Raw genomic sequence first — 26924 nt, 5'->3', positions numbered from 1 at the left:
AGCAAGCAAACTGTGTCATGATGCATGGTACCATAATGAGTTGAATTATTGTATCCTAACAGACATTTTATACAGACATCCCCAAATACGCCCCCCCCCCCCTTGAATTCCTTTGAATAAACCATTTAAACAAACAGTGTGATGTTTCCAGTGTAGACTTTATCCAGTTATGTTTGACATTTTAAAAGAAGATTTATGATGAGGTAGGCAGGTCGGTACAGCAGCCGGCACCCCATCACCCGAGCAGATGACAATCTTCCATCGGACATGTCTTCCTGGGTCTCCTTGCCCTGCTGTTGTCTTCATGTCTGCTGCTATCAGTTAATGAAGTCCAGTTGGGCGCTCTGCACCTGTGGAGCAGGGCTTAGCCAATTTAAAGGACGCCAAGGAGGGACCAGGGGATTTCAGCACCATGGACAGTGATACACTTCCACTGTGTCATAGGAAGCAAGCTTTGGTCATCTATTGGAATAATAGTAATTTATATGCTTGTTTGTTTGGGAGACTGCATCAATTCCATATTATAGTACCTGCTAAATACTATTCCGAAGTTTTGCTGTCAGTCACGTAGTTCACATACTTTGGAACAAAGTTTGCTTGTAACTCTTTCCGATCTGCAACTTTTTGCTTTGATTCAAGATGATCCTTATTGTATGTAATGATGTGTCCTCAACCAACTTGAATGGTAAAATCAAGTTGAAATACATTTAAACAATGTAAAACATGACAACAAAAACATCTACGAACATCTTTTTTTTGTCACAAATCCATTAAAACAGGAGGAGGCTGGGTGAAGGTCAAACAAATCTGACTCCTTGAGATTGTACACGGCAACTCCCTGCAGTGAGCTTTGGCGCTGCGTGTCTCTCTCTCCAGGAACAATCTAACCTGCATAGAAGGACATTTATGCTTTCTGACAGAAATTGGGAACATTTAAAGACCTTGCTTTTCATCTTTTGTCTTTCAAAGGTTTTACTTTAAACCTGTGAGCATTGGGACACCAATTAAAATGTCAATCATTGTATTCTGTAGAGACATAAGAATATTCAAGTACATGATTATACTAAAGATGCATTTCAGCAGTCTGAATCATAGCAGACAAAGCAAACTGCTTAACAAAGCAGTTTGATTTTAAATAATAACATAATAACTCCACTATCATTTATTGACATATTTTTCAGACTGTTTCTTTGAAAATGTTTTTGTGTTCATGTAAATTAAGTGATGATCATAATAATGACTTGGCCTATAGTGGTTTTATGTCAAAACATTTAATAAGAGCAAATGATGTAGACTTACAAGTTAAAACATGCAAATGAGGTTTCAAATGTTATTAAGTTCAAATTACTCTGCGGTAATGTGGAATACATGCCAATTAATAAAACATAGCACAGATGATGGCTGATAATATCATTTAGAGCAGACTTCTCTCGGAGAAGCTTCATCTAGGTATTATTCTTGAATCATCTACTGACAGTATTTACATTTTCCTTTACAAACAGCAGACACTGTAATCCTAAACTATGTAATAGTCCATCCCTATTTTGTGTATAATTGTATACTGTACATATAGTCTCGTGTTAAAAACACTGCACAAATCTGGTCACTGGAGACAAAATGTATTCCTGGTATACACGCAAGCCACATTCCCTCTTCCAATAGAGATCCACTAACTGGCAAGGTGGACGGGGTACACAAGGGGAGTAATCTAGCATAAGGGAAAATGCCAAGTGTCTTATTAGTGGCTGAGCAGAGCTGGCTGGGAATCGATGAGTGACCCCCTGGTCACACCACAGCACTCCCAGAGACTCAAATCATGGCTCTCACTCTGTACTATCCATCATGAAAACACACATATCCTCAACTAGAGAAAGTTGCCTCCCTTCTCTCATACCCCCCCTGTGCTTTTGGAGGAAACGTGAGAGCACTGCTAAGTATTGGGACGGCGCCAAGCAGGGACGAGCTCATCCTCTGGGCAGTGCCTTGTGAGGGGGGGCGGGGGGGTCCCTTAACACGTAAGCACACACACATGCACATAATTTATTTTGGGCAAACAACTTTTCTCTCCCAATAGCTACTGTATATGACTCTGAGGCTTAATAACAAACTGGAGGAAGTGCACCAAACTTTGAGAGTCACTGAAGAGCAAATCAGGTGAAATCCAATGAGGTTCCATATGACAAGGGGGTATGTGAAACTTGCAATCACCTGTAGACTGTTTTTCCTAATGCTTAAATGGCTTAGGTTCTTCATCACTTCCTGATTTAGCTTTGTCCATACCTGCACTGAGGCAGAAAATAAGCTCTTAAACGGTCTGCTGGCTGAGAGAGGCCCATAGTAAGACTGAACAAGTGAAATATCAAGGCCAAGCAAGATTCAATAAAAAAAAAAGACTGGAGCTGTAGCAAGCTGTATTTCTTTTTCAATCATCCATCACGATCACAAGCATTCCGAATAACTTCAGAAGCTAACCATTTTGTAGAGTCAAGTGTTTTTTTAAATGGGTAAACTGTAGATGAAGAAAGTAGAAAGTCTATGTATGAGTCTGATGTAGGAATCCAACCTGGAGGAGCTGCTGCAGGTGGGCTCTTCTTGGGACCTGAAAGAAGTGTGCACACTTCATGAGGATGAACATGAGGATCGGTGTAAACAGTGTTTACCATGTGTTATATAAACCCGTCTTTTTTATTTCCGTCATCTATAAGGGGTGAAGGAGCATACGGAAGGGTAACAAACGGTTGCAGTGGCTTTCAACAAAGCTAGACATTCAGCCAGACTCACAGCTATTCTCTGGAGTGTTCCCATTTGTTCAGTGAAAGCTACTAAGGACAACGCCCGGCTTCACCCCCTCAAAAATCAGAGTGGTAGCTTACTCGAAAGCACTCCATCGTGGAACTCGTTCAGCATGTTTCAAATAATTACAACCCAATCCCAGTGGCTGCCAAACGAAGAAAACATCCATTGGCCAGAATTAGACAAGTTCGATTATCTGTCATCTGTCTTTTTGCAGAGGATTGGAATTTTCTGAAGGCATATTCGAGCCTCTCAAACACCTGAGTTGTCTCCTTCCATATCCCCTCATTCTTATTCAGAGAGTTCCACATCCATGGTGTAGCCCCACTCACACACAGGGACCAAGCTCTCGGTTCCTCCTTCTCAAACCTCACACCTGACTGGCCCCATCACTAATGTCTTTGAACCCGGCTGGAGCAGGGCCCATACTAGATCAAGGGGGGTCTGCCTCACCTGCCTTATCAGCGGAGAGGAAAGAGGAGCCCGACTGCTTTGGGGAAGAGGACTGGAAATACAAACCCCAGACTCATTTCCGTGTACCTGCTATCAGAAACCCACACTGAATACTAACCAATTACAAGAGTGGATGGCATCTGTAATACGTTGAGCTGCTCTCGCATACTCTATCAGCTGTTAACATACATCCTGGAGAAAGAGCAAAACATGGAGAAGGAGCTCTTCAGCTGTGTCACAAGACATCAATCATTCTTCAGTTGTTAAGGAGTGTTTTGCCAAAATGAATCCCATCTTCTGAAAGTTTTTGTTGCCTCTGAATGTTGCTGCCCAACTTAGTCTCTCACCAAAGTTCTCAGAATCATGAGAAAACGTCAGTCAACAAGGACCTTTGCACCAATCTGTAGAGATATAAAGTGGATGTATTGTAAAATCTGTTTGCCATGGCATATAAATTACACATTTAGAATGAATGATCGTACCAAGATTTTTTTTTATGTCACATTTGTTTCACTGTGACCTTGTGGGAAGCATTCTATGCCATTTTAGTGTGCTGATAAATTGTGGGGTTTGTTTTATGAGAAGTTTGGCCTCATCTCCTCTCTCGTATGTTATAAGAGAAGGCAATGTGACAACTCAATGGAGTCTGTTCCACTTTTCATTCTTTCCATAGCTATATGGAACGTGAATTAACATAATTAAAAAAATAAGACAGTTGATTGACTGAAAAGAAAAAGAAAATTGGTAAAACCATTGGCACAATGCAGTGTAATGACATACAGAAAGACGTATAATTGCATTATTTTACATGTTTATCATTTCAAACACAGAAGCTTTGGGAACATATTGTCAGTGTGGACAACAGCAAAATAGTAATGCAGGACAACGACAATGGTAATACTATGTGGTGTATTTGCATACAGCCAGATATGATTATTTGGCATTGGATTAAACAATGCTGTCATGAATATCTAACAAAGCTTAAGAATTCAGAATAGTTTTCATACCATTTAATTTACATTTCAGTGCGTGCGCATGTGCAGTATTGAAAATGAACAAATGGTCTACATGGTTTTCCCCCGTCCTCAAAGCTAAAATGCAACAAAAGGATTGACAAAGGCGTAAGTGCATATCAATCTGCATAAATTTCACCCCCCACTTGCATTTAATGCCATCTGGTAATGTTTGAGAAAATGCTGGAAGACCCATACTTCCAAACACACGGTGTGAAGTGGGATTTTCTTTGTTTTCTTTTTTTTTTTTTACCTCTGGCCCGCAGTTGGAATTGTGTTTTAATTACAAAGATGATCAAATAGCCACTATTTGTTTATTTTACCTTTAGGTGTGTTTATGCAAGGGGGGAAGAGGGGGGGGGGAGCTTTGGTAGAAACAAGATGTGAAATGGTCAAAACAGCACTTCTAAAGATGATTGTTTCATCTAGAACTGTCCTGCTGTGATTGCTTCAAGCATTAATCATTTGCAACACTAAGATCGTAGTGCAATTCCCCCACTGTCTAAAAGAATCAAAAAACCTTCAGATGGAGAGAGGATTTCCTTCGAGCAGTCAAACACACACACGCACACATTCCCACTGGGTGCAGCAGAATACCAATTACCTTGCGTCTTTTTTTATTTACTCCCCAAAAGAGTAGACTGGTGTGGCCAAGTTTGCATTGTTAAAACATTCCGGTGTTCATGGTAACAGTGAAGCATGATTCTTATGTGGTCTTGCACTCAGAAATGGTTTTCCTTGCATAATGATGCGTCTGGTGTATTCTTCATCACGTTCCCTTTCCGAATTCACAATCATACATACACATACTTCAGTACTCAGAAGACCGGACTAGATTTGGACTCATTATACAGACATGCCCTTGGCCGTCAATTCTTTGGAGCAGCAGGAGCAGAACCATGTGAAGAATAGCTCACATTTGTATCTACTGGAATAGATCTGATCAAAGTGCCTTCCTTCTTCCCAACACACTCTATTCCTGCTCTCATTTGTTTGCTCACCCTTTTGTTGTTCTTGCCAAGGGTTGCACTCTGTTTATTTTAGGACAAAGAGCAGTTACTTTCTTTAGATTCTGTCTTTATCTAAAGCCAGACACTAAGAAGGGAAAACAAGGCTACTCTGGAAGCTGTCTGTCAGGTCCCTTGATGTTATCATAAATGACTCAATCTGGAGTTTCACACCAATCTTTTGCACTATAATCTGTAAACCAACAGGCAAGGATGATAGTAAGAAATATGTCTCTGGTTGTCTGCTCTATGGGCCAAAAGAGCCATGTCATCGAGGGGATTGGTGAAAGGCTAGCTTGTTTTTGGATCAAACACACACTCAACTACGTGACATGAGCATTGGATCTGCTTGTTTACATTTGTCATCGAACAGAATGCAAATCTACTGAGAATACTGAACAATTCGGAAGTGATTCTGATTCTGAAGCAACAGACAGATCTGCCCCAGACAACCCCTTCAACGAAATATTTGATACTGGGTTTAAAATGACAAGTATCCTATTTTTACGATTGATTAGAATGAGCATACATTTCCTTGCCATTGAATCAGGACACCTCCCTAATGTTGAACTATCCAGCAACCTCTGCTCTTACCATAGGGTTGTCATTAACAGTTACAGGTAGTAATGTTTTCTATTGGCTGACATATACAGCATGTCTGATGTGTTCAACTTCCAAGCAGTCTGTAACATCTGATTGATCTCTGGTGGTGACATTTCCCCAGGATGTAAGTATGACATCATGATGGTGTAAAGGGAGTTAGATAAGACATCGATGAATAGAGGACACCTATAATTTCGATGCAAAAATATGATTTGACCTTCACCAGTGATAGAACCAGTCAATTTTCCTTGAGAGGTAATGCCTTGCAGAAAGGGTCTTATCTTTTTTCTTTTTTTTCTACCAATATCGTCTTCTCCTTGTGTGTGAACACTCCTGCTGAGATGAGAGAATATCATTTTCAAACCTGCTAAATTAAATGCACTGCTCGATTCATCACCATGGCGCCCACACACACACGTGGTGTTATGCTGTGCTCTAATGAAGAACTGATCCTCGTTAGGCTCAAGGGCTCTCGTTGCCCCTGTGATTGCAGGGTACAATATGCCAACAAAGGCCCTGTCTGCCTCATAAAAGGTCACCGATTTTGTCTTTGTTAGGTTTGTTCTTTATGTGTTAGTTGAAAAGAAGGAATGGAGGCTGGTGTTTTCCAGCAGGCATTCCAAACTGTCCTCGTAGACTTTGATAAGTGACTCTGTGGCATCTCTGCCATCCATGTGGGCATTGTGTCCTTTTCCTGGACAGCCTGTGCTAGCTCCTTCTTTCCTGTCTGGCCTAAATCAACATGTTCAAGGCTACAATGGAGGCTAATATTTACATTTACATTTAGTCATTTAGCAGACACTCTTATCCAGAGCGACTTACAGTAAGTACAGGTACATTCCCCCGAGGCAAGTAGGGTGAAGTGCCTTGCCCAAGGACACAACGTCAGTTGGCACGGCCGGGAATCGAACTGGCAACCTTCGGATTACTAGCCCGATTCCCTCACCGCTCAGCCACCTGAGCCACCAATAGCCATTTTTTTCATGACAAAACCACATATACTGTATATGTTTAGTGTTAATGTGTAGTGTAGTTTTGGTATTAAAAATATTAGAACTTGTCTTAGTAATTTAAAAACATTTGTGGCCAGACCAGGGGTATTTTACTTTCTCACCGTAATGGAATCTGAGACCAGCAGATAAGAAAAACTCACATCCCAACTTCTGAAGCATTACAGTCTGCGTATCTGTGCTCTCTCTGATCACAGGCTTTCTAAGAAGTTCCTAATGCTGCTGATGTTGAAGGCTTCGTTTTATCACCGCGTTGCGTCTCTAAGTGAAACCGAGCGCTAGATGAGTATGATGTGAGAAGATCAAAAGGCAGAGCAGAGCCCTGTTCATAGGAGGCTCAGCCCTGATGATCCCACCTGCCGTGGATATCTCACCTGCCCCGTGCCAAAGGCAGGAAGGAAAGTCATCACTAATTAACATCTCAGACCAGGCAGCCATCTGTGAACTGAGACAGTGATTGACTCTGGGCCTCCGGTTCCATTCATCAGACATTTACACACCCTCACACTCTTTTTGTGGACCCAACAATGTCTAAGGAGCCTAGTTGGGAATTTATACAGTTCCTGACGATCATCACAATCTTGGTCCCGTTCTCTCCTAGATCATGTGATGGCGGGTGAAGGATGGAGAGGTGAGATGAGTGTCACAGAGTACAGAAAGGGGGGTTAACTGTGCTTCGCCGTGTAGCAAGGTGATCCCAATGGAAATATGGCTCATGTGCATCCAATCCTTCACCTGCATATTTTCTACCATAGCTGCATCTGTGAGTCATTTCCATTTAGATAGGCAGGGTGATGGCAACTCTCTGAGACAGAGGATATAAGTGGATAAGCTCCACATTTCTTCTGTTCTTTTACTGATATGTGGCCACACAAAGGCAAGCCCTGATTGGCCCATTTTTACACATCAGTCAGGAAGCCTATAAGCCTTTCATCACAAGTTATCATCTGCCCTTATTGGAAGGGAGCCTTGATTTGGGCGTTTTAAACTCTGGTGGCCTTTGTCAGAATAATGACTCTAAGTCTATCAACTAGTGAGGTTACAGTGCGGTTTCCAACTACTCAACACTGTTCTTGAGAGCCTTGACTGTCAAAAGATTAATGATGTCACCTGATTGGATGGCTGAATAAAGGAAACTCTGCCTGTGCAAGCAGACAGAGTTGTTAATGTTCCAATTTAGTCTTGGTTCCCTCTCAATCACATGGGATAACAATACACATCAAACATAACCGAGAGGCCAAACTGTTACTTTACTCAATAGCCTACCCCCGGACAGACACTTCAAACACAATGGTGGTATGATTACATAAGGGCATTTATGTTAAATAATTTACACCATGTGAGGCAGAGACATTACATGTTTGGAAAATCTATGAGTCATGCCAAGCCTGACACAGGAGTTCCTCTATTTGTCAAGGTCATCCTAAACCACTTAGTGCATATTAATGAGGTGCTCTTTCTAAGGGAACAACAATAAGAAATATTGACACAATCGATATCGATACAAATGGATCTTCAGTCTAAAAGCGTCCGTGCGTTTGGTCAGGTTCATTTTTTGTCATCCATTATTTAGTCTCTCCCCTGCCATTGAGTGTGCTTTTGAATCAATCGCCACACACGCCATTGCAGATCAATGCTGATAGTATTTCTGTGTCTCTTGCCACTGTCCTCATTATCACTACCCAGCAATCGACCAGCGGAAATTAGGCTGATTCACCACTCCCTCCATGCTGGGGCTCTTCTCAGGGTGCTTAGACAAGGCCTTTTATGTAGACTCCTTCACGTAAAACAACCACACCATCAGAATACATTTCATCCTTTACAACGGTGTCTCTCTGTCGCCTCGGTCAGAAACCAAAGCAGCACAATTTCACATTTGCCCCTCTGTCTGAAGATATACAAACAAAATAATTGAGCATTGACTGAGACGTGTCTCGCCCAGCTACTTAAGTCTGACCCGTGCGCAGTGGTCACCTCCCTATTCAGCAGCGTGCGAATACACAGTGATACAGAGCAACAAAGTACATCTAACCCCGGTGTATGGAAAACAAGGCTTAGCATAAGCCTCTTTAATCTTCTTCACTCTCTCTCTCTCTCTCTCTCTCTCTCTCTCTCTCTCTCTCCCTCTCTCTCTCTCTCTCTCTCTCTCTATCTGTCTCCCTCTCTCTTTATCTCTCTTTCTTTCCGCCTGTGATACCCACCATGGTGTGACTTCCTGTACACCTCAACAGATGAGAAGTACCTTCCTCAGGCTCCTTAATCATTACCAGAGAAACACCTTTGACCATTACACACCTTAAGGCAAAAGTCTGTGAGTCAAGCAGTCCACTTCTCAAGGTGGGGTTGTCCTTCAGTTGTCAAGGCAGCGGAGACACATAATCGTACAGCTTTTTGTACATTGTATTTCTTTTAATGGCACCAGTCCTGAGTCATAAATCATTCCTATTCCTTCAAACATCTTATAGAGAAAGTGGAATTACTTAATTCAACACTGTGTTTGTATTATGACAGCTGTACAATAACTCTGTAGGATTCAAATCCACTGCGTACAACAGAATATTCTTCAATTTCTTTGTCTTTTCAATATCCTTGACCCCTGTTCATTCAAAGACCCTAGTTAAACCTCAACCACAGGGGTTCCTCTGCCTTTTAGAAAGCAAGCAAGCCTATAAATGTTGAGCAGCAGGGGTTTTCTGGATCTTTGACAGCACCCATAGACTTTTCCCTCCAAGAATCGTCTTTAGAATCAATAACCCAGCTTGTCTGTCAGACAGCCCTGATGGACCACTTCACAGAAGAAGGAGAGAGTGAGCCCAAAGTGCACCAAAAGTGCTCGATGCATGCTGTAGGCGATATTTCATCACTGTGTGTCTGAAATATGTTAAAAGCACTGCAATGGCATGAATAATGAATAGTTCATCTCCAGGCCTTCTGCTGTTCAGTGACTCTATCGGAATAATCACTTGGACTTGGACAATGTTCCTCTCCCCTTCCATATTCAGCCTCTTCGTCCGACTCAATGAATTACAAACTACAAGTCATTTGAACTAACTAAGTATGGAACAGAAAGGGTTTTAACTTTGCTTTCACTTTGCTTTAGGTTGTTAATTGTGTGAATTATATTCCTGATATGAATTATGAATAATGGTAACATGGAAACACTACAAGGGTTGTTACATTGTAAACTGTCACTTGTTACCTCATAAGTAACCAACCAATCAGGAGGGGTTTCTCGCTGCACCATAGAGACTTTTCCTATCTGATTTTCAAGGTTGCTTCTGGTACTCTCCGTGTAACCTATAGAACAGTACAATGTCCTTTGGTGGGTCAGCATACTATAATGAGGAGTAGGACACCACCAGGTGGTGAGACAGAACAGCGGTCCTGGGTTTCTATTCTCCAGCTCCTCCACAATTGCTTGTGCACTCGATTATCTCAATGAGACTGATCTTTACACTGACTGAACTCAAACTTTGCTCTGCTTTAGGACAGAGGACGGCACAAATCAGGGGGGAAAGAGATGTTTCCCTCTATGTTAAGAAGACAATACCTCTTGTCAATCCTGTTCATTGTCAATCCGAGCACACACTGTCAGGAGGGATTTAAGACTTCTATTCATAAAATGACTTATATCTCAAATTGTTCCATTATACTTGAGTCTTATATATTGCCTAAAGATTCATAAAAGGACTTCATTGATTTGTTATTGAAATTTGTTTCAAGTAGCAAATGAGTGTACTTCCCATACTGAATCAATATGACCTTACATAGTCCTGTTCCTGTCTATTACCAGAACATATTATGTACCCACAAGCTATCAGGTTAGGTATACCAATTTGAATGATTTTGTGCTCATGGTTTACAATTTTCTAAAGGTTATGGGGAGAGCAGTAACATTTGTGTGCACAATAGTCACAAAGATTGCATCTTTTTAAAGGTTACAAAATACATAAAGGCAGGTATTAACTCCAGAGACCTCTGCAAATAAAAGCAATTCCCTCAGAAAAGTGCTTTCACATTTTCCTCTGACTCATTAAAACAAATGAAGTTGCTTGGTCTGCATACAAAAACCGGGCGAAGAAGATTTTAACACAACATCCAAGGGATAAGCATCACGCTAACACTTCATTAACAGCACAGCTTCCACTAATTTCTTTTAACATCTGGTATTAAGAGATACAATAGCCATGGCTAGTCTTTGACACCTACTACATTAATGACTGGAAACATCTGCCCTCGATTCAATTTAGGTGACACATATCCTATTTTGGTCAAATTACATATAGACAGCGCTATCTCAAAGAGAATCCTATACTGATTGATTATACTGTCAATATCAACAATACTGTAGACTTACTGAAGCAATAAAAGCTATGCCACTTTGTGCCTGTGACTGACCACCATGTTGCTTTTTGATCAGTACACAACTGCCTGGTACCGTAAAACTGATTTTTCCATTAACATACTGCTTAAGCGTGCAAAATCTAGAAAACGGATGGTGAAGGGGGTGGAACTGTACAGAGGCATGACCAGTAATGTAAGAGGCTGAAGTTTGATTAAAGTCATCAGGCAATTAGAAACCACAAGGCAGTGCTTTGCAGTGGCAATGTATTAGCTAGGCTTAATCACAGAAATCACTTAATTGATGTTACAATCTATTTCAGAAAGAAAGACTTCAGCTATACAGTCACTGTATGTGGGTCAGCTACTTGGTACCCAGAACATGTCTAAAATTATTCCGTGCTAACAGGGCTTACAACAGGGCTTCACTACACTGGGGGGGGGGGGGGGGGGTGAATACAATCTAAATTGACAATGTGACATTTCAAATGAAAAATAACCGTATCATTCGACCTCACAAAAGATACTAAAAAAGTGCCACCTTTATTTTACCATTTTGAGGCATGTTGTAAATACTGTGTGTACTTCGAGCGGGCGTGTGGTATGTGTGATATGTATGGTGGTGTCATGTATGGTATTTTGATTTAACAAGAGGAACTTTCATCAAGGGGACAAAACAAGGGATCTCACCCTCATGAAAATGAAATGAAGCCATAGGCATAACTGTATGGGAGGAAACCAGCAAGGAAAAAAGCAGGAATGAGTGACTGAAGTACAGATGTAGTATACATTTTTAAACCTTGGTCCAGGCACCCATATTGTAAATTCACTGATGTTTCTCTGGGAACAATCTTTGAAACTACAATGTTTTATTCACAGACATGGGATTTCAGTTTCTCTGAAGTGGCAGACCCATTACAGTGGTCTTCCCTGATGAGTGTATCTTGACTGGTACATCTTTAATATCACTCTTTCTGTCTTAGACGGGATTGCAAGAATAGAGACATCTTTCCTTTTGTTAAAATGTCTGCTCCCCTCGTGAAATGTTTCCTTTTTTCAGGCACAGACACTAGCGTAAAGCACACATTCACAAGTAGTGAATACAGAGTACACACATTGAGTAGGATATTTTAAGGTCAGCCAAACCTATGTGAAACTTTTTGCCTTTTTGTCACATACCGTATTTGGGGATGGGGATTAACAGAAACATCTAACCCAACAGAGTAAACCACCATTTCTGGCGAAGAATGCTTCATGAAAAGCCTTGGCAAAAGAGATGCCATCATAGGATTCAAGACCTTGCATAGTGCGTGCACGCTGACTGCAGAAAGACATTTGTAAATGTAAAAAACCCAGATGCTTTGTGCGGCAAAAGCATACATCTGCAACCGTAACTGCATGCTTGCATACGTTTCATGATAGAATGCTTACAGTTTTACAGGACCCATTTCCTTCCTTCCTCCCCCTTATCCCCTTGAATAAATGACTTGCCTTATTCCCTTACTTAGTCTAGTGTGTGTGCACTTTTGTGTGTTTTCTGAGGTCATGGTGTGCCTGTTTTAAGACACACATCTGTATGGTTTAGCCCGACTGTCTCAGCCAGGAGAGATAAATCAGTGCTTGTTGGATGTTTGGTGATACACTGACAGAGTCTTTTGTCTACAGTAGTTTCAACACACTCACCCAACCTCCAAACCTGCCACAGTTATTCTTATTCTAATCCCCCATCACATGGTTGAAGAAACCCAAAAGATTTAGACATATTTCTTTGGCAAAGTAAACCTCTCTGTTCTTCTGCTGATACAGCATGGTAGCCTTGTTTGATACAGTTCTCACTCAGTAGAATAACTGGGGGGTTTAAAACATGCTGTAATTATTCACTCTTTCTGTTCTGATGAATATATTTTAATGAAGAACTGTTTCACAGTTTCAAGCTAAAACTCTACCAAAGATTTCCCAATAATTTCTATGATTTTGTTGACGAGTGCTTGGTTTTAAGTGCTGGTATTTACTGACATTCACATCACAAACTGAAAACATAAAATGGCATTGATTGGTTATAGTGATTTTCTTACCTTGGGGATTATCAGGTCAACCAGGAGGTTTCAATTATATAATGGAGCCCACAATACTGCAGTATTGTGGGCTCCTATTTTCTATTTTCTCAACTATTCTATAGAATTCTCAAGTGAGGAAACATCTCACTACAAACAAAAGTCAGGACTCATTTTCCAGCAAACTAGCAAGGTCAGAAGTCAGCAGAAACCAGTTTTAATTGGATCCAATTTGACCTGTTATCTCAGCCGGGTGCAGTCATGCATTGAGGTACACATGGATTGTTGCTGGGAGCCACAACCCAAACATGCCCATCACTTTGAGCCTCAAAGCAAGAAATTATTGTCAAAAAACTTCCTTAGATATCATTTTGGTAACCCAGAACCATAACCACCTGATAATCAAAACGAATTGTAGGGCCTTTGACTATAAAAAACAAAAGCTGGCCACTTCGAAACGCTTATCTGTTAAATATCTTCACAAGCCTTTTCTCCTATTGAGTTCTACAAATTGGACTATAAACTGTTCCATCACCTATTTCATACCTTGCATAGAGAAGTTGAGGTCCATTGTGTGGAAATTTCACACCAAATTATTCTGTGATCTCTGATCAGACACAAATACTTAAACTATTGATATTGGTCCGCTATGCACATTCACACAATCTGAACATTTGATTGTGCAAGGCACCACAAACAGAATTGTCTACCAGCGTTTCTCATTGAACTCCAAGCTCTAAGCATTGTGGCTCGTTAAGGCTCGATTTTTGGCATGGGAACACGACAAAAAAAAGAACAGAAACTGTTTTACTGTATGAGTAGTATTCTCTGAGACAGTTGTCAGAGAAACAAACATCACATTCATATTTCAGTACCTATTCTTAATTCAGCATGTATACACATGTTACCTTGGCTGTGGGTGGAGACACTTGCGTCAACACACTTCTCTGGGGAACTAACTGCCGTGTTTTGAATAAGATAAAAATAATGTTTAGTCTAAACCACACACATTCCATTTACAGACAATAAATATATATATATATATATATACCTTCCCAAAACACATTTGATTCTCATAGAATCTGGAATGGCAGCCTAAAATGTTTTTATTTATTCATGTTTTCAAAGTCCTAGTTGCTATATGTTTGGGTGGCTTTTCAAGCCATGTGTTACATAACCCTCTGGGTTATTCAATATTAAACAAATTCTTCCTATTCAACGATTACAAAAACGAAAACAAACTGTTTTGTCAAAGCTTTTTGTGCATCTCCATAGCCTGCTTGTGTCCCTAGAGCTACTGGTGCGTGAGTAAATGAAAGCAGAGTGTGGCATGTAGACCTAACACTCCAACTACTCCCCCTGCCCCTAGTGTCTCTTTCTCCCTTCCCCTCTCCCTCTTTCTCTCACTCTCTCTCTCTTCCTATTACAGAGTTACACAGTCATTAAGCCACACTCCAGGGAGACTCGTTAAAACATTCTGGAGATCCAAACTTTCATTTCATTTGTAAGTTATCAGTGCAGTTTGTCACAGCCAAAGCACTGAGATGTAGCCTTGTTGTACTCAGGGGGATTCTGCCACATGTTTTTCCTTCTCTTGTAGATTTCCAATTGAATGTACTCAGCTCAACCCCCCCCCAACCTCCCCCTTCCTCCCCCCATGAAGTCGCTGTATTGTTGATGTGAAGGTGAAGAGTTTGATGCCTTAGTAGCCACCCATAAAAAAGACAGAGACAGAGAGAGAGAGAGAGAGAGAGAGAGAGAGAGAGAGGGAGGGAGGGAGGGAGGGAGAGAGAGAGAGAGAGAGAGAGAGAGAGAGAGAGAGAGAGAGAGAGAGAGAGAGAGAGAGAGAGAGAGAGAGAGAGAGAGAGGGGAAGGTGACTAATGATGTATTCTTTCACTTAACACCCTTATCTCTGGACACTGAGCCCTGAGACCAAAGATGGTCCAGCCCTGGTAAACAACCCAGTTTGAATCCTCATACAGAGGGGTCTATCAAATCAGGCCATCCATTTCCCTGGTCACCTCCCTCAGTGCTCAAACACTGACATGTGCCGGCGGGTGGCTAGGCAATATGGGGCACAGTAATGATGTTTGTGATGACTTGCAGTGTTGACTCAGGCATTCAATCCTGACACTTTCACAGCCAGCCCATTCCACACAGTGTGATCCTCCTAAGCCACCATAAGAAGTTTAGATGTGAAGACACTTGTTGACGCTGGTAAGTGACCTTTGGCTGAACTTTTATAACCACTGAACTATCGACAACTAACCTATTTCAGCCATCATGCCTCAGCAAACAGGGCCATTGTAGCTGCAGCTCTCCTTCAAAATCCCAGATAATGGGCTGCCACTGGATTTGGAAGTGCGTCTTGTGCAGGATGATTAGCTTTTAAATGGTTCCCATACATTGCAGCAAAATAACCATTATTTCATTCAACTCTGCTTAGTAGTCAACATAATTTGCTCCAAAATAACCCTGTGAGTGCCTTATCCCTATTGTACATCCAAAGGCCCCCATTGGAGACTGCCTTAGTTGCAGACATGTTCACATGGAATTTTAGTTGATAAACATCCTTGCCGACAGTCACTTTGGTCACTTTGGACACATTTTAAGTATTGTGCCAACTTGTTACATCTTCTAACATGGCCTTTTATCCTCAGTCAACATATGGCTTAAAATGTAAAGCCTGGATATCACTGACACAAACAAAAAACCTGCATTCTGAAAGCTACACTTAAAATGGCAATCCAGCTATTATATCAAGCCCTCCCTCTTTGTTCAGACAGACCATTGTCCTATGTCCTTCTGTATTCTGGTGGTATTATTTAGATGAGTTCTGCATTGCAGTGTGAGTCATGTTTATTGACCAAAGCCGCAGTGTGAAATCCAGAATAATTACTCTCTTGCTTCTCCCCTGGCTCCTGGCATTCCATTCAGTTCACAGAGGAAGTCTAACAGAGACAAACAATTCACAGAATAAATAAAGTTTAAGTTTTCCATTCTCTTCTCAGGCTGCTACAGCATAGTTCTCAATGTAAAGGTAGGAGACATCACGCTTCCAGCAGTAATTGTATGTCAGTATATACATTCCTAATTAGCGAACCGATTGCCATTCACAAATCATTTATGGTCCCTACCCTTCATTTACATACTTTCCCTATTCTTCTGAAAGCTTACTACTAAATAGCAGTATACCTGTTCCTGCTGACGTACTGTGCCAGCCTACCGACACCACAAGAAGAGCAGCCTGCATGAAAGGAACCTCACCAACAATGCACCAGTGATAGGTATTACCATGACAAGTGACACTAATGTTGTTTATCGCAGGAGGGGGGACCTCATAGCCATCTAGGACTGCTGCCTCATCTCCTGACACACACACACAACACACACATACGACAAGTTCTCACCGGACAAACTAGTTGCGTTCACATACAGGCATGTCTCTCAAATAGTTTAGTTTTTTTAGAAAGACTGAACACAACACAAAAAACAGACTCCTTAGAGAAAAGAGAGAACATTTAGGATTGTAGACCTGAAGACTTAGTTTTCTTATACAATTTGGACGGTTCCAGAAAAAAGCGTTCAAAGGCGTCATCTTCCCAGGACATACTGCCATCTATTGGTATTCAGTAAAAAAGACCAACCTACCGTACCAAAAATGTAAATCAAAATGTAAAGGCGTGGAGAATGTTTATATTGTTTGCTCTGAGTCTGTAAAAACAAAGCGTAATTGGATACAAATTAAATGGACTATAAATATTTGTGTTTATATATTCGGATACATTGTGTCTCAATCTATTGAATTATGAAAATTGTTTCAGCAATCAAATTTAGTTTCACTTCAGTTTTTGATATTCCAATAGCATGGTTATATTATAAGTCAACTCCTAAATCCACATCATTCATGATGAAATTCCAAGATCACATTTTAAAAGGTCTGTGACTTCAATGAATATAGCAGTAGGACTAAAGGTATAATTTAGCAGAGAAACAGTTAAGCATCTTAACTGATAATCAGATTTTGAAATATCTCATTGAGAAGATACAATATTCAAAAGCCAAGACCCAGTTTATTAAATGCCGACATACACACTCCACATACAAGCATAGGGATGCGTTTCATACCTTCTGCTTTTTAAATTACTGTCATAAATCAGGTTCAATGACCTCCTAGTATGAAGTGTTTGCCACTCATTAGATTACTGTCTCATCTCAGAATCAGAATGGGTTTTATTCGCCATGAAAGTTTGCACAGACAAGGAATTTGCTTTGGCAGGAAGGTGCAAACATTAAACATATAGGAATCTAAAATGTAAATATGAGGACTAACTATACTAAGGGTACATAACTAGCAAACTAAAGGTACATAACTAGCAATGGAATTAGATTAAAATAAACTATACAATAAAATATAAAATATAAGTTGCAGTAATTTACAATATAAAAATACAAATATTACAAAAAATACAAATGGTACAGGATTGAATTGTCCAGTGCAAAAAGCAGTGTTGTTTTAAGGGCATTAAGTCATGAAGTCAGTGTGAACCCTTGGCCTTGTTGAAGAGGAAGAAACTGGAAGAAACTGTTTTTGTGGCATGTGGTATTGGTCCTGATGGACCGCAGCCTTCTGCCGGAGGGGAGTGATTGAAACAGGGAGTGACTAGGGTGGGAGGAGTCGGCCACAATCTTCCTTGCTCGCCTCAGGGTCCTCGACGTGTGCAGGTCCTCGAGGGTAGGCAGATTGCAGCCAATCACCTTCTCAGCAGTGCGGATGATATGCTGCAGCCTGCTCTTGTCCTTGGCAGTGGCAGCAGCGTACCAGATGGTGATGGAGGTGAGGATGGACTCAATGATGTCTGTGTAGAAGTGCACCATCATTGTCTTTGGCAGGTTGAATTTCTTCAGCTTTCTTCAGCGTAGGAAGTACATCCTCTGTTGTGCTTTCTTGGTGAGGGAGCTGATGTTCAGTTCCCACTTGAGGTCCTGGGAGAGGATAGCGCCCAGGAAGCGGAAGGACTCCAGTGTTGACTGGGGTCACACAGGGTGATGGGGGTGAGTGGGGCTGTATTCTTCCTGAAGTCCACAACCATCTCCACTGTCTTAAGAGCATTGAGCTCTAGGTTGTTCTGGCTGCACCAGGTCACCAGGTTGGCCGCTTCCCAATCAAACTCATCTCCACCAGAGATGAGCCCAATGAGGGTGGTGTCGTCCGCAAACTTGAGGAGTTTGACGGACGGATGACTATAGGTGCAGCTGTTGGTGTACAGGGAGAAGAGCAGAGGAGAAAGGACGCAGCCTTGGGGTGATCCAGTGCGGATGGACCGGGAGTCAGAGACTTGTGTTCCCAGCTCAACGCACTGCTTCCTGTCAGACAGGAAGTCTGTGATCCACCTGCAGGTGGAATCAGGCACGTTCAGCTGGGAGAGCTTGTCCTGAAGCAGGGCGGGGATGATGGTATTGAAGGCAGAGCTGAAGTCCACAAACAGGATCCTGGCATAGGATGCTGGGGAGTCCAGGTTCTGTAGGGTGAAGTGGAGGGCCATGTTAACTGCATCGTCCACAGACCTGTTGGCTCTGTAGGCAAACTGCAGGGGGTCCAGTAGAGGGTCTGTGATGGATTTAAGGTGTGCCAGCACCAGGTGCTCGAAAGACTTCATTACCACAGAGGTCAGGGCGAGGGGTCTGTAGTCATTATGTCCTGTTGGCCTTGGCTTTTTGGGCACAGGGATGATGGTGGAGGACTTGAGACAGGCTGGCACATGGCATGTCTCAAGGGAGGTGTTAAAGATGTAGGTAAACACCAGAGACAGCTGGTCAGCGCAGTGCTTGAGGGTGGCTGGAGAGACAGAGTCCGGCCCAGCTGCTTTGCGGGGATTCTGCCTCTTGAAAATTCTGTTAACTTCACCCTCCTGAATGGAGAGTCGTCACTGTAGAGGGGGGAGGTGGGAGGCCTCCTGGGTGGGAAGGGGTAGTTCAGGACTGTCCAATTGTCTTTCAAATCTGCAGTAGAACTCATTCAGGTCGTTGGCCAGGCGGGAGTCGTTAGTGTAGTGGGGGTAATCTGCCTGAGCCCTCTCCAGACAGAAGCAGACTTGTTTGCAGAGAATTGTTTTTTTACTCCGAGTAGTCGTTTAGCCTCCCTCACCGCCTTGCTAAACCTGTTATTCGACTCCTTGAAACTGTCTCTGTCCCCACTCCTAAACGCAGCCTCTTTCGCTGACCTCAACCTTCTGAGTTTAGCTGTAAACCAGGGTTTGTCGTTGTTGTAGCTCACCCTGGTCCGAGTTGGTATACAGCAGTCCTCACAGAAGCTGATGTATGATGTCACAGCCTCTGTGAGCTCATCCAGACTATTGGTAGCAGTTGTGAACATGTCCCAGTCAGTGCAGTCCAAGCACGCCCGCAGATCCTCCATAGCTTCACTGGTCCACTGTTTCAATGTCCTCACAGCAGGCTTACAGCGCTTTATCTCCACTTCCTCATGCCCGGCTGAGCCCTAATTGGCTTTTAAAACAAAGCAAACATTTACCCATGTATGACTGTTTTGCACTTCTCACCATAGATAAACATTCTGGTTGTTTAGCACTTTACACCTTTGAGTGTTAACCCCAGGTCATGAGGATTTTTTCACAGAATTGCAGTATTTTCTGCCAACGCAATTGCCCTTGCTAACTCATTCTAGATAAACACTTCATGACAAGAAGGACCCGCAAAATACAGTAACAAACGCTGACAACCAGTAATTGCTTTTATTTTAAAAAGTCAAATTGATAACAGGATAAAGAAAAAAATTATAATCTTGAAGCTGGCACAGTATGTTACAGATGAAGTAAATAGCGATTACAGTTCAATTCAATGGGCAATGCCACCAGCACCGTTGCAGTAGACTGGTTAAGGTCCAAAGGAGGAGAGATGAAATTAGGGAAGGGGGAAAAGTCACATTGGCAAAAACGAGAAAAAAAGAGAAGTTTTTCCATCAGTCCATCATTAATCGTTGCAAAACAAAGTTCTTAATTATGCATTAGCCTCAGGCAGACTTCCACAACCAACGGTGTCTAAATGAAATGTAGATATTCCAATGCTCTAGTTTATAGGGAAGTCCTGAAACTAACAAAAAAAAATACATAGAAAAGTGGGGTTGGATAAATTTCCTCAAATCTGGCAACATGTCCTCACTTCAATGAGGAGGTATACTCGTGATTCATATTATAAGAAGTGTAAACTTTATTAGTTCCAATAGAAAACAAAATGTTTAAAATGGATAGGATGTAAAAGCCCTTACATTACACCTAGACATTATGGTTCGAGTTGAGGAGGTAGAATACAAAAGAAAAAAGAAAGTAAATAACTAAAGACAAGCACTTCTGTAACAAAACATTATACTGCTCCAGGTGCTACGTTAGTTAGCCTAAAAATGTTGAGTCTCGGTTGGCTTGAGGTCTTTAGTCTGCCTCTTCCTCCTCTGACTCAGATTCTGGAACACAGCAAATTCAGTGTCAGCCATATGAGCAAAGACAACCAGAAATCAACACACACAAATACACCCAAATCAAGGAACAATCAATATTTTGTTACACACACACACACACAATCTATAATTTGGTTCTGACTGGTTCGGGAGCAATCATTTTAAAAAGGTGGAACATAAAACAGGAAATATGAAAACTATGAAGATTCTGCTCGGTACAAACCAATTGAAAGAAAATGCTGTCCCTGGTTGAAATTGAGAGATGGAACGGTGAATAGTATCTATCGCTCTTATTGGTAGATTAGTCCCCTGACAACCACACATGCTCACCTTCCTCAGCATTCTTGAGCCACTCCACAAACTTTTTCATCTGTTCCAGAAAAACGCTCTTTCCTTTGGCAACATGAGCTTCAGTGTACCACTTCAGAATGGCTTCTTCACTCAGGACATCCGCTGAACAAAAGAAATAAGACCAATCAAACCACTCCTATTAATCATGCACCCACCCAACTATGACGGAACCATTACATCATCAGCCATGTATCTATACATTTACATTTAGTCATTTAGCAGACGCTCTTATCCAGAGCGACTTACAGTAAGTACAGGGACATTCCCCCGAGGCAAGTAGGGTGAAGTGCCTTGCCCAAGGACACAACGTCAGTTGGCATGACCGGGAATCGAACTGGCAACCTTCGGATTACTAGCCCGATTCCCTCACCGCTCAGCCACCTGACTCCCTATACACGTACAGCTGTCGCATACCTTTGTAAAGCAGCACGACAATTTTCTGGAAAGCCTTCATGAAGTGGATGTTGTCATAGCAATACTCTTGGATCTTGAGCATCAGGGTGATCTCAGACTGGCCCTGGGAGGTGAAGGCCTTGAGCAGGGGACTGTATTGCTGTAGAAACAAGACATTACACTTATTGATTTTTTTTCTTCCACTTTTGATCAAAGTGCAACTTTTGTACAAATAAGGCATATAGAAAATACAACAGAAGATCTAGGATTCAGAAGCCATCATGGGATGGTGCCTGACCTTCAAGAGTTTGATGGCTTGTTCGGTGCAAAGCTCCTCTTTCTTGTTCCACTCCACAGAGCTCATCACACTGCTCCAGATGATGCTGATCATGGTCTGCTCGGAGATGCTGGTCTTCTTCATCTCCTCCCTGACATAGGCAATGGTCTGCAGAAAAACCACAGATATGACAGTTAACACAAGGAGACAAACCCAAGTCCCTCGAAGCAGGTCGATCCGTTGGATCTGTTGGCTTTCCTGTATTACAGCTAAAAAGAGGGCGCCTTACATCTTTTAATGGCTCCCCAAGTGACATCTGCTCCTGCAGCTCTTTCTGGAGTTCCTTCCGGGCCCCGATGGACTGCTGGTTTCTGGCAAAGTCTGACAGCTCTTTGAGCCCGGCGTCGGTGAAGTACTTGGAGAAGTGCTCACAGCTCCGCTTGTTGGCAGGAAATAGCTCCTGAAGGATGTGGGAAGGAGAAAGGCTGTTATAATACTTCTCAGCAGCAAATGATTCTCTGAAACTTTAGAGCCTTCCCCTCCTTCCCATTCCGCATTAGCTGATAAAATATTGATTATACTATAAAAAGGTTAACTTTACACATTTTAACAACCATCTTTCGGTCTACACTCACCATGAGCCTATTATCCATGCCGACCTTGCGAAGACTACCTGCAACAGAGTTGATGTCCTTCTCATGGATCCAGGATTTGAAAAGTTTCACAGCAAATGCTGCAGAGACCCCTGTAGGGTAAAATAAGATTGACTGACTTGAAGCTCCAGAGCATACAAGAGAAAAATCCCTTCTCAAACTATTATGTTGACTGCACAACATGTTTTTGCAACGCAGACAAAAATGAGGCGTATTAAACAATCGATGACACTAAAGTTGGGGAAATCAAATCCTTACCTTCTTTGACAAGGTTTTCATTGTAGAGGCTGTTCAGGATGGAGGCCGAAATGTTTCCATTGGCCAACAGGATGCCAGTCAGCATGGCCAGCTTGTTGCGCTCAGACTCAGTAAATCCTTTTAAAAACAGCAGCAACTGAATAGAAGACATGGAACAAAGAGAAAAACTGTTACAAGACAAAAATTGAGGGCCGACAAAGATTAATTCAGAACATCTAAACCAACATTGGCGATACACAAGTAGTACATTTCTTTACATTCAGTTTACTGACCTTCTTAATCTCTTCCTCAAAACCTTTCTCCAGGTACTTGTAACGCCTGATAAGCTTGTTAAAGACCTTCAAATAACAAAAAACAAAAAAATATATATATATAATTCTAGCATAAATCTTGGACTGTAGAGATTTTGAAACAACATTTTGAAAAAATACAACAATTTGGAGGTTTCTGGGAGCACTAGGAATCCCATACTTCCAACAAACCTGTGCATATGCTTGCATGGTCTCTAGGTCTTCTTGTGCCGTGAAGAGACAGAACTCTGTGCGGGTCAAGTCATCAGACAAGGTTCCCCCAGGGGCTGAAAACAAACAGACATTTTAGGCAAAACTCATACATCTGATACACTGAACGTATTGAATGTTCAAGAACAATTTAAACCTTAGACTAAATGAAACTTAAATATTTAACTAGGCATTAGACATGCAAATATAATTTACCCAGCATTCCGCCAGCCACCAGGATGTCAAAGAGTGTCTCGGCATAGCGACGGTAGTCAAGTTTTGCGCCAGAGGCATCAAGAAATTTCGCTACAGCTTCCAAATCAGAGCCAGTTTGATTCAGACCTTGTACGATGCTTTCCTGAAACTGGGTAGGGTCAAACCTCTCCTTTTCATCTGTTGAACAATAAATGTTTAGTTGTGTGGAATAGCTAAACAAGACAGCAGCATAAGTTATTTTTTTCCAAAACTGGATATGTAAATAATTAAGCTCACCTCTCTTCCTAGTTTTAAAACGCTGGCCTGTTAGCGTAGGCTTCTGCTGCCTTTGATTACTCATAAAAGACACCCTGTACAAGACAAGAGAGAGAGTGTACAACGAGTGTAAATGAGTGACAAAGACATTTAAGCAATAAGGTACGAGAGGCAGTACTTTATTGCCAATAAAGTACGTGCGCGGAGGGCCGGCAAACCCTGGAACACGTACACAATTACCAATGACAACCAAAAATGTAACCGTTATTTTGAGTGCGCACTAATATGGAACGCTCCATTTTAAGGCAAATGTAAACAGGCGTACTGTAAACACCTGTACACCGTACCGTACTTTATGCTCAATAAAGCACACCCCGTGACTCACTCTCAACCAATCAGAATGCTTGATTTCAACCACCCGTATTATAACTGGCAATATATGTGTGATCAAATCAAATTTGTTTGTGATAAAGATGCACATAACAGCGGTAACGATAAACAGCTAAATTGCCATGGTAATATGAAGCCCGTCACCATTCACTATTAGTTAGCTGGCCACAATTACGCACAACCATAATCCATTAAAACTAGAGCTAACATAGTAGAAAAGGGGCTGTATAAGTTTAAAACCCCCCACCCTCCCCCCTTGTTGTACATGCTAGTTTTTGTTAGGTTTTAATGGATCTACACATCCATTACAGTCCACCGCAATCAGCTGGGTTGGTCGAGGCCAGAATAGTTAGCACTAACCGCCTTGCCTTGTTCAAACGGCATCATGTGCAAAACTGAAACCAAACAGATGTCTTTCATTTACAAATAATTTACAAGTAATGCGATCTCCCATGCTATATTACTTCGACCACGCGCCAGGTTTTGTTTGTTTAGTCCTACCTACGTAGCTTGGTACTGTATGTTCCTTCTGATTCTGTAGCCAGCTAGCTATGCTCGGTAGCTAGCCAAACCAGTAGACGCATGTCCCCTCCTCAATTTAAATTGACTTAACATTACTACGATGTAACTTTCATGCAATATTTTTACCTCGATGATAAACGCAGCGAAGCTGTACACAATCGAATGACAACTTACCGAATTCCGATGTATGATCAAAAACAGTCAAAGAAACTCTAGGTACTGCGACACAACAACGAGATTTCTTGGCCTAACCAAAAAATCTGAGGAAGTAGTGTTCTGCGCCGACTCGAGCTTGATATCGTATGGATCATCACACTTTAGTAGGGGAGACAGCAATAATTGTAAAACAAAACATCTCTGTTATTGATATATATCAGCAATGTATTACAAATAAACAACACTGATACATACATTGTGACAAAGGTATGTTACAATTATTGATCAAAATTGACCTAAAGCGCAGATACTTTCTTTAAAGGGCATACCACCCCACTTTAGAAAGTTACCACCCTCCCTGAAAAGGCAAGCTTGAACAAAGGCCCCGAGGTGAATGCTCATCGACTGAACACGGGGAACTCTGAACAATGCACATCTCTGTTAGGGTCAAAGGAAAATGTCCTCTTGCAGTAGTGTAGGAAATGACATGCAAACGGTAATCTGAAACGAATCTAAAGTGTACATTTGAAATGCGGCTTTGAGTTGAAAAAGGTAACCTAACAGGCTATCAGATAAAACGTGTGTTAACTGAAACAAAGTTATTGACATTGAGTGCAATCACTGGCAAGAAGTTGAAAGACTAAATGTGGCCAGAAATCAACCCAGTTTGTTTTGCCAAACCCTCAACTTGTGGGCTTTATCTCCAGACACAATGAAACTGAATTTAAGGGATATCTATAGGAGATATAGGCCTGCTATAGCCTATAGTAGGCTTTAGTGTAGTCAAGATCGTCTAACTGGTTTCTGGTGCATCAGGGTTTTGTATACTTGGAATCACATCATACCGACTAAAAGATCTAAAGAGCTACTGAATGCAGTCTAAAGAAGCTTCAATAACACATCACAAACATAAATTACCTCCGTGCATAATAAAGGGAGTTAAATGTAATATACCTTATTTACTGCCTTCCTTTCCCCATTTAGAATCATGAACACCCAACAGATCAGGAGAATCAGGAGTGTAGTTTATGTGAACAGCATGATTGTCTTGCACAAGCTACACCTTGAGTGCTGGACTACTAGTCATAACCCTATATGGGCTGACGAATAAACAAACAAAAAAAACAATAGCCCCATTCAGCAGGGCCCAGGGGATATGTGCTGATAAGCAATTCTAATAACTCAAAAAAATAACCAGTACTGTTTTTTTGCTCATTAAATATATATCATGAGGTCTCAAGTCACATGCTGTACATTATTGATTCCTCTTGAGATACTGCAAACAGACATCAGAGGAAGTCTTCACATTTGTCATAGACACTCAAAATAAAATAAAATGAGAATTGCTTTCTTGATTATTGTCACTACTTGAATTCATGTGAAAATAAAAACATGGATTCGGTAGACTGCACTGCAATCTCATTTAAATGTTTTGGTCACATTTTGGACACTATTGGGATTAGATTTCCATCCACCGATGGCTATCATCCACTTGAATGAGATTTGGGTGCAGAATATGGTGTTTTTGTGTGAATATAGTTTGTTTTCTGTGAGCCCTATATACAGTTATTATGCCAAGCTCAGGAAGAGAAAACTGCTTCTTCCCATTCACATTCACAGAGTGGTGAAACCTACCATTTGGTTTGGAACTTAAGAAACGAACACACTTTAACATTGCACATACCCATTTTTAATATGAGAGCAAAAGGCTTTGACAGTTTGTTTGATAACACTAATAAAGTTTTCATAAGCTCATTGAATGACACACTAAATCTAACAGTAATTTAATGAACTCAACAGACTAACCTTTGAACCATAAACTAATTTAATTAACTGCACAGGTTATTAAACATGCTCAGACTGTAAATCTGTTCAATAAAGTCAGAGCTCAATTAATTATGAACATTTTTAATCAACTCCACTCTTTATTAACAGATCAATAACTAGATTCTGAGTTCCGTGACTTGTTTAAATGTATTCGATGCATGTAAGTGACTTACACTTACTGTGCCAGTGCCTACCATGATGGTTCTGGGGTGTACAGTACACCTTTGAATAATGTATTAATTCATGTATTATACTTACTTCATCTGTGTCTATGCAATAGCCTGTGGCTTTTGGGTAGACCCCCAGGTCCAGCAGAGCTTCACCTCCAAGCTCTTTCTCCACTAAGCGAGGGATGTGTGTGAGGAAGTCCCCATCTCTCA

At 41.4% G+C, this 26924-nt stretch overlaps 1 protein-coding gene across 1 annotated transcript; it reads right to left on the bottom strand.

Moving 5' to 3' along the window:
- Nucleotides 1-20012: 20012 nt before the first annotated feature.
- LOC136956742 (eIF5-mimic protein 2-A-like) lies at nucleotides 20013-24840 on the bottom strand. The gene is made up of 12 exons (XM_067250718.1): nucleotides 24736-24840; nucleotides 23671-23744; nucleotides 23395-23571; nucleotides 23161-23255; nucleotides 22951-23016; nucleotides 22679-22814; nucleotides 22403-22512; nucleotides 22057-22227; nucleotides 21789-21935; nucleotides 21512-21650; nucleotides 21077-21199; nucleotides 20013-20752 (listed from the first exon to the last, which is right to left on the bottom strand). The coding sequence occupies exons 2-12, from the start codon at nucleotides 23732-23734 to the stop codon at nucleotides 20721-20723; spliced, it is 1260 nt and encodes a 419-aa protein (XP_067106819.1). The 5' UTR covers nucleotides 23735-23744; nucleotides 24736-24840; the 3' UTR covers nucleotides 20013-20720.
- Between the last annotated feature and the right edge of the window lie 2084 nt (nucleotides 24841-26924).

Source organism: Osmerus mordax, chromosome 2 (assembly GCF_038355195.1).
Source record: "Osmerus mordax isolate fOsmMor3 chromosome 2, fOsmMor3.pri, whole genome shotgun sequence".
NCBI lineage: Eukaryota > Metazoa > Chordata > Actinopteri > Osmeriformes > Osmeridae > Osmerus > Osmerus mordax.
Note: the sequence above shows the minus strand (reverse complement) of the source record. Positions and strands in the feature narration are given on the sequence as shown.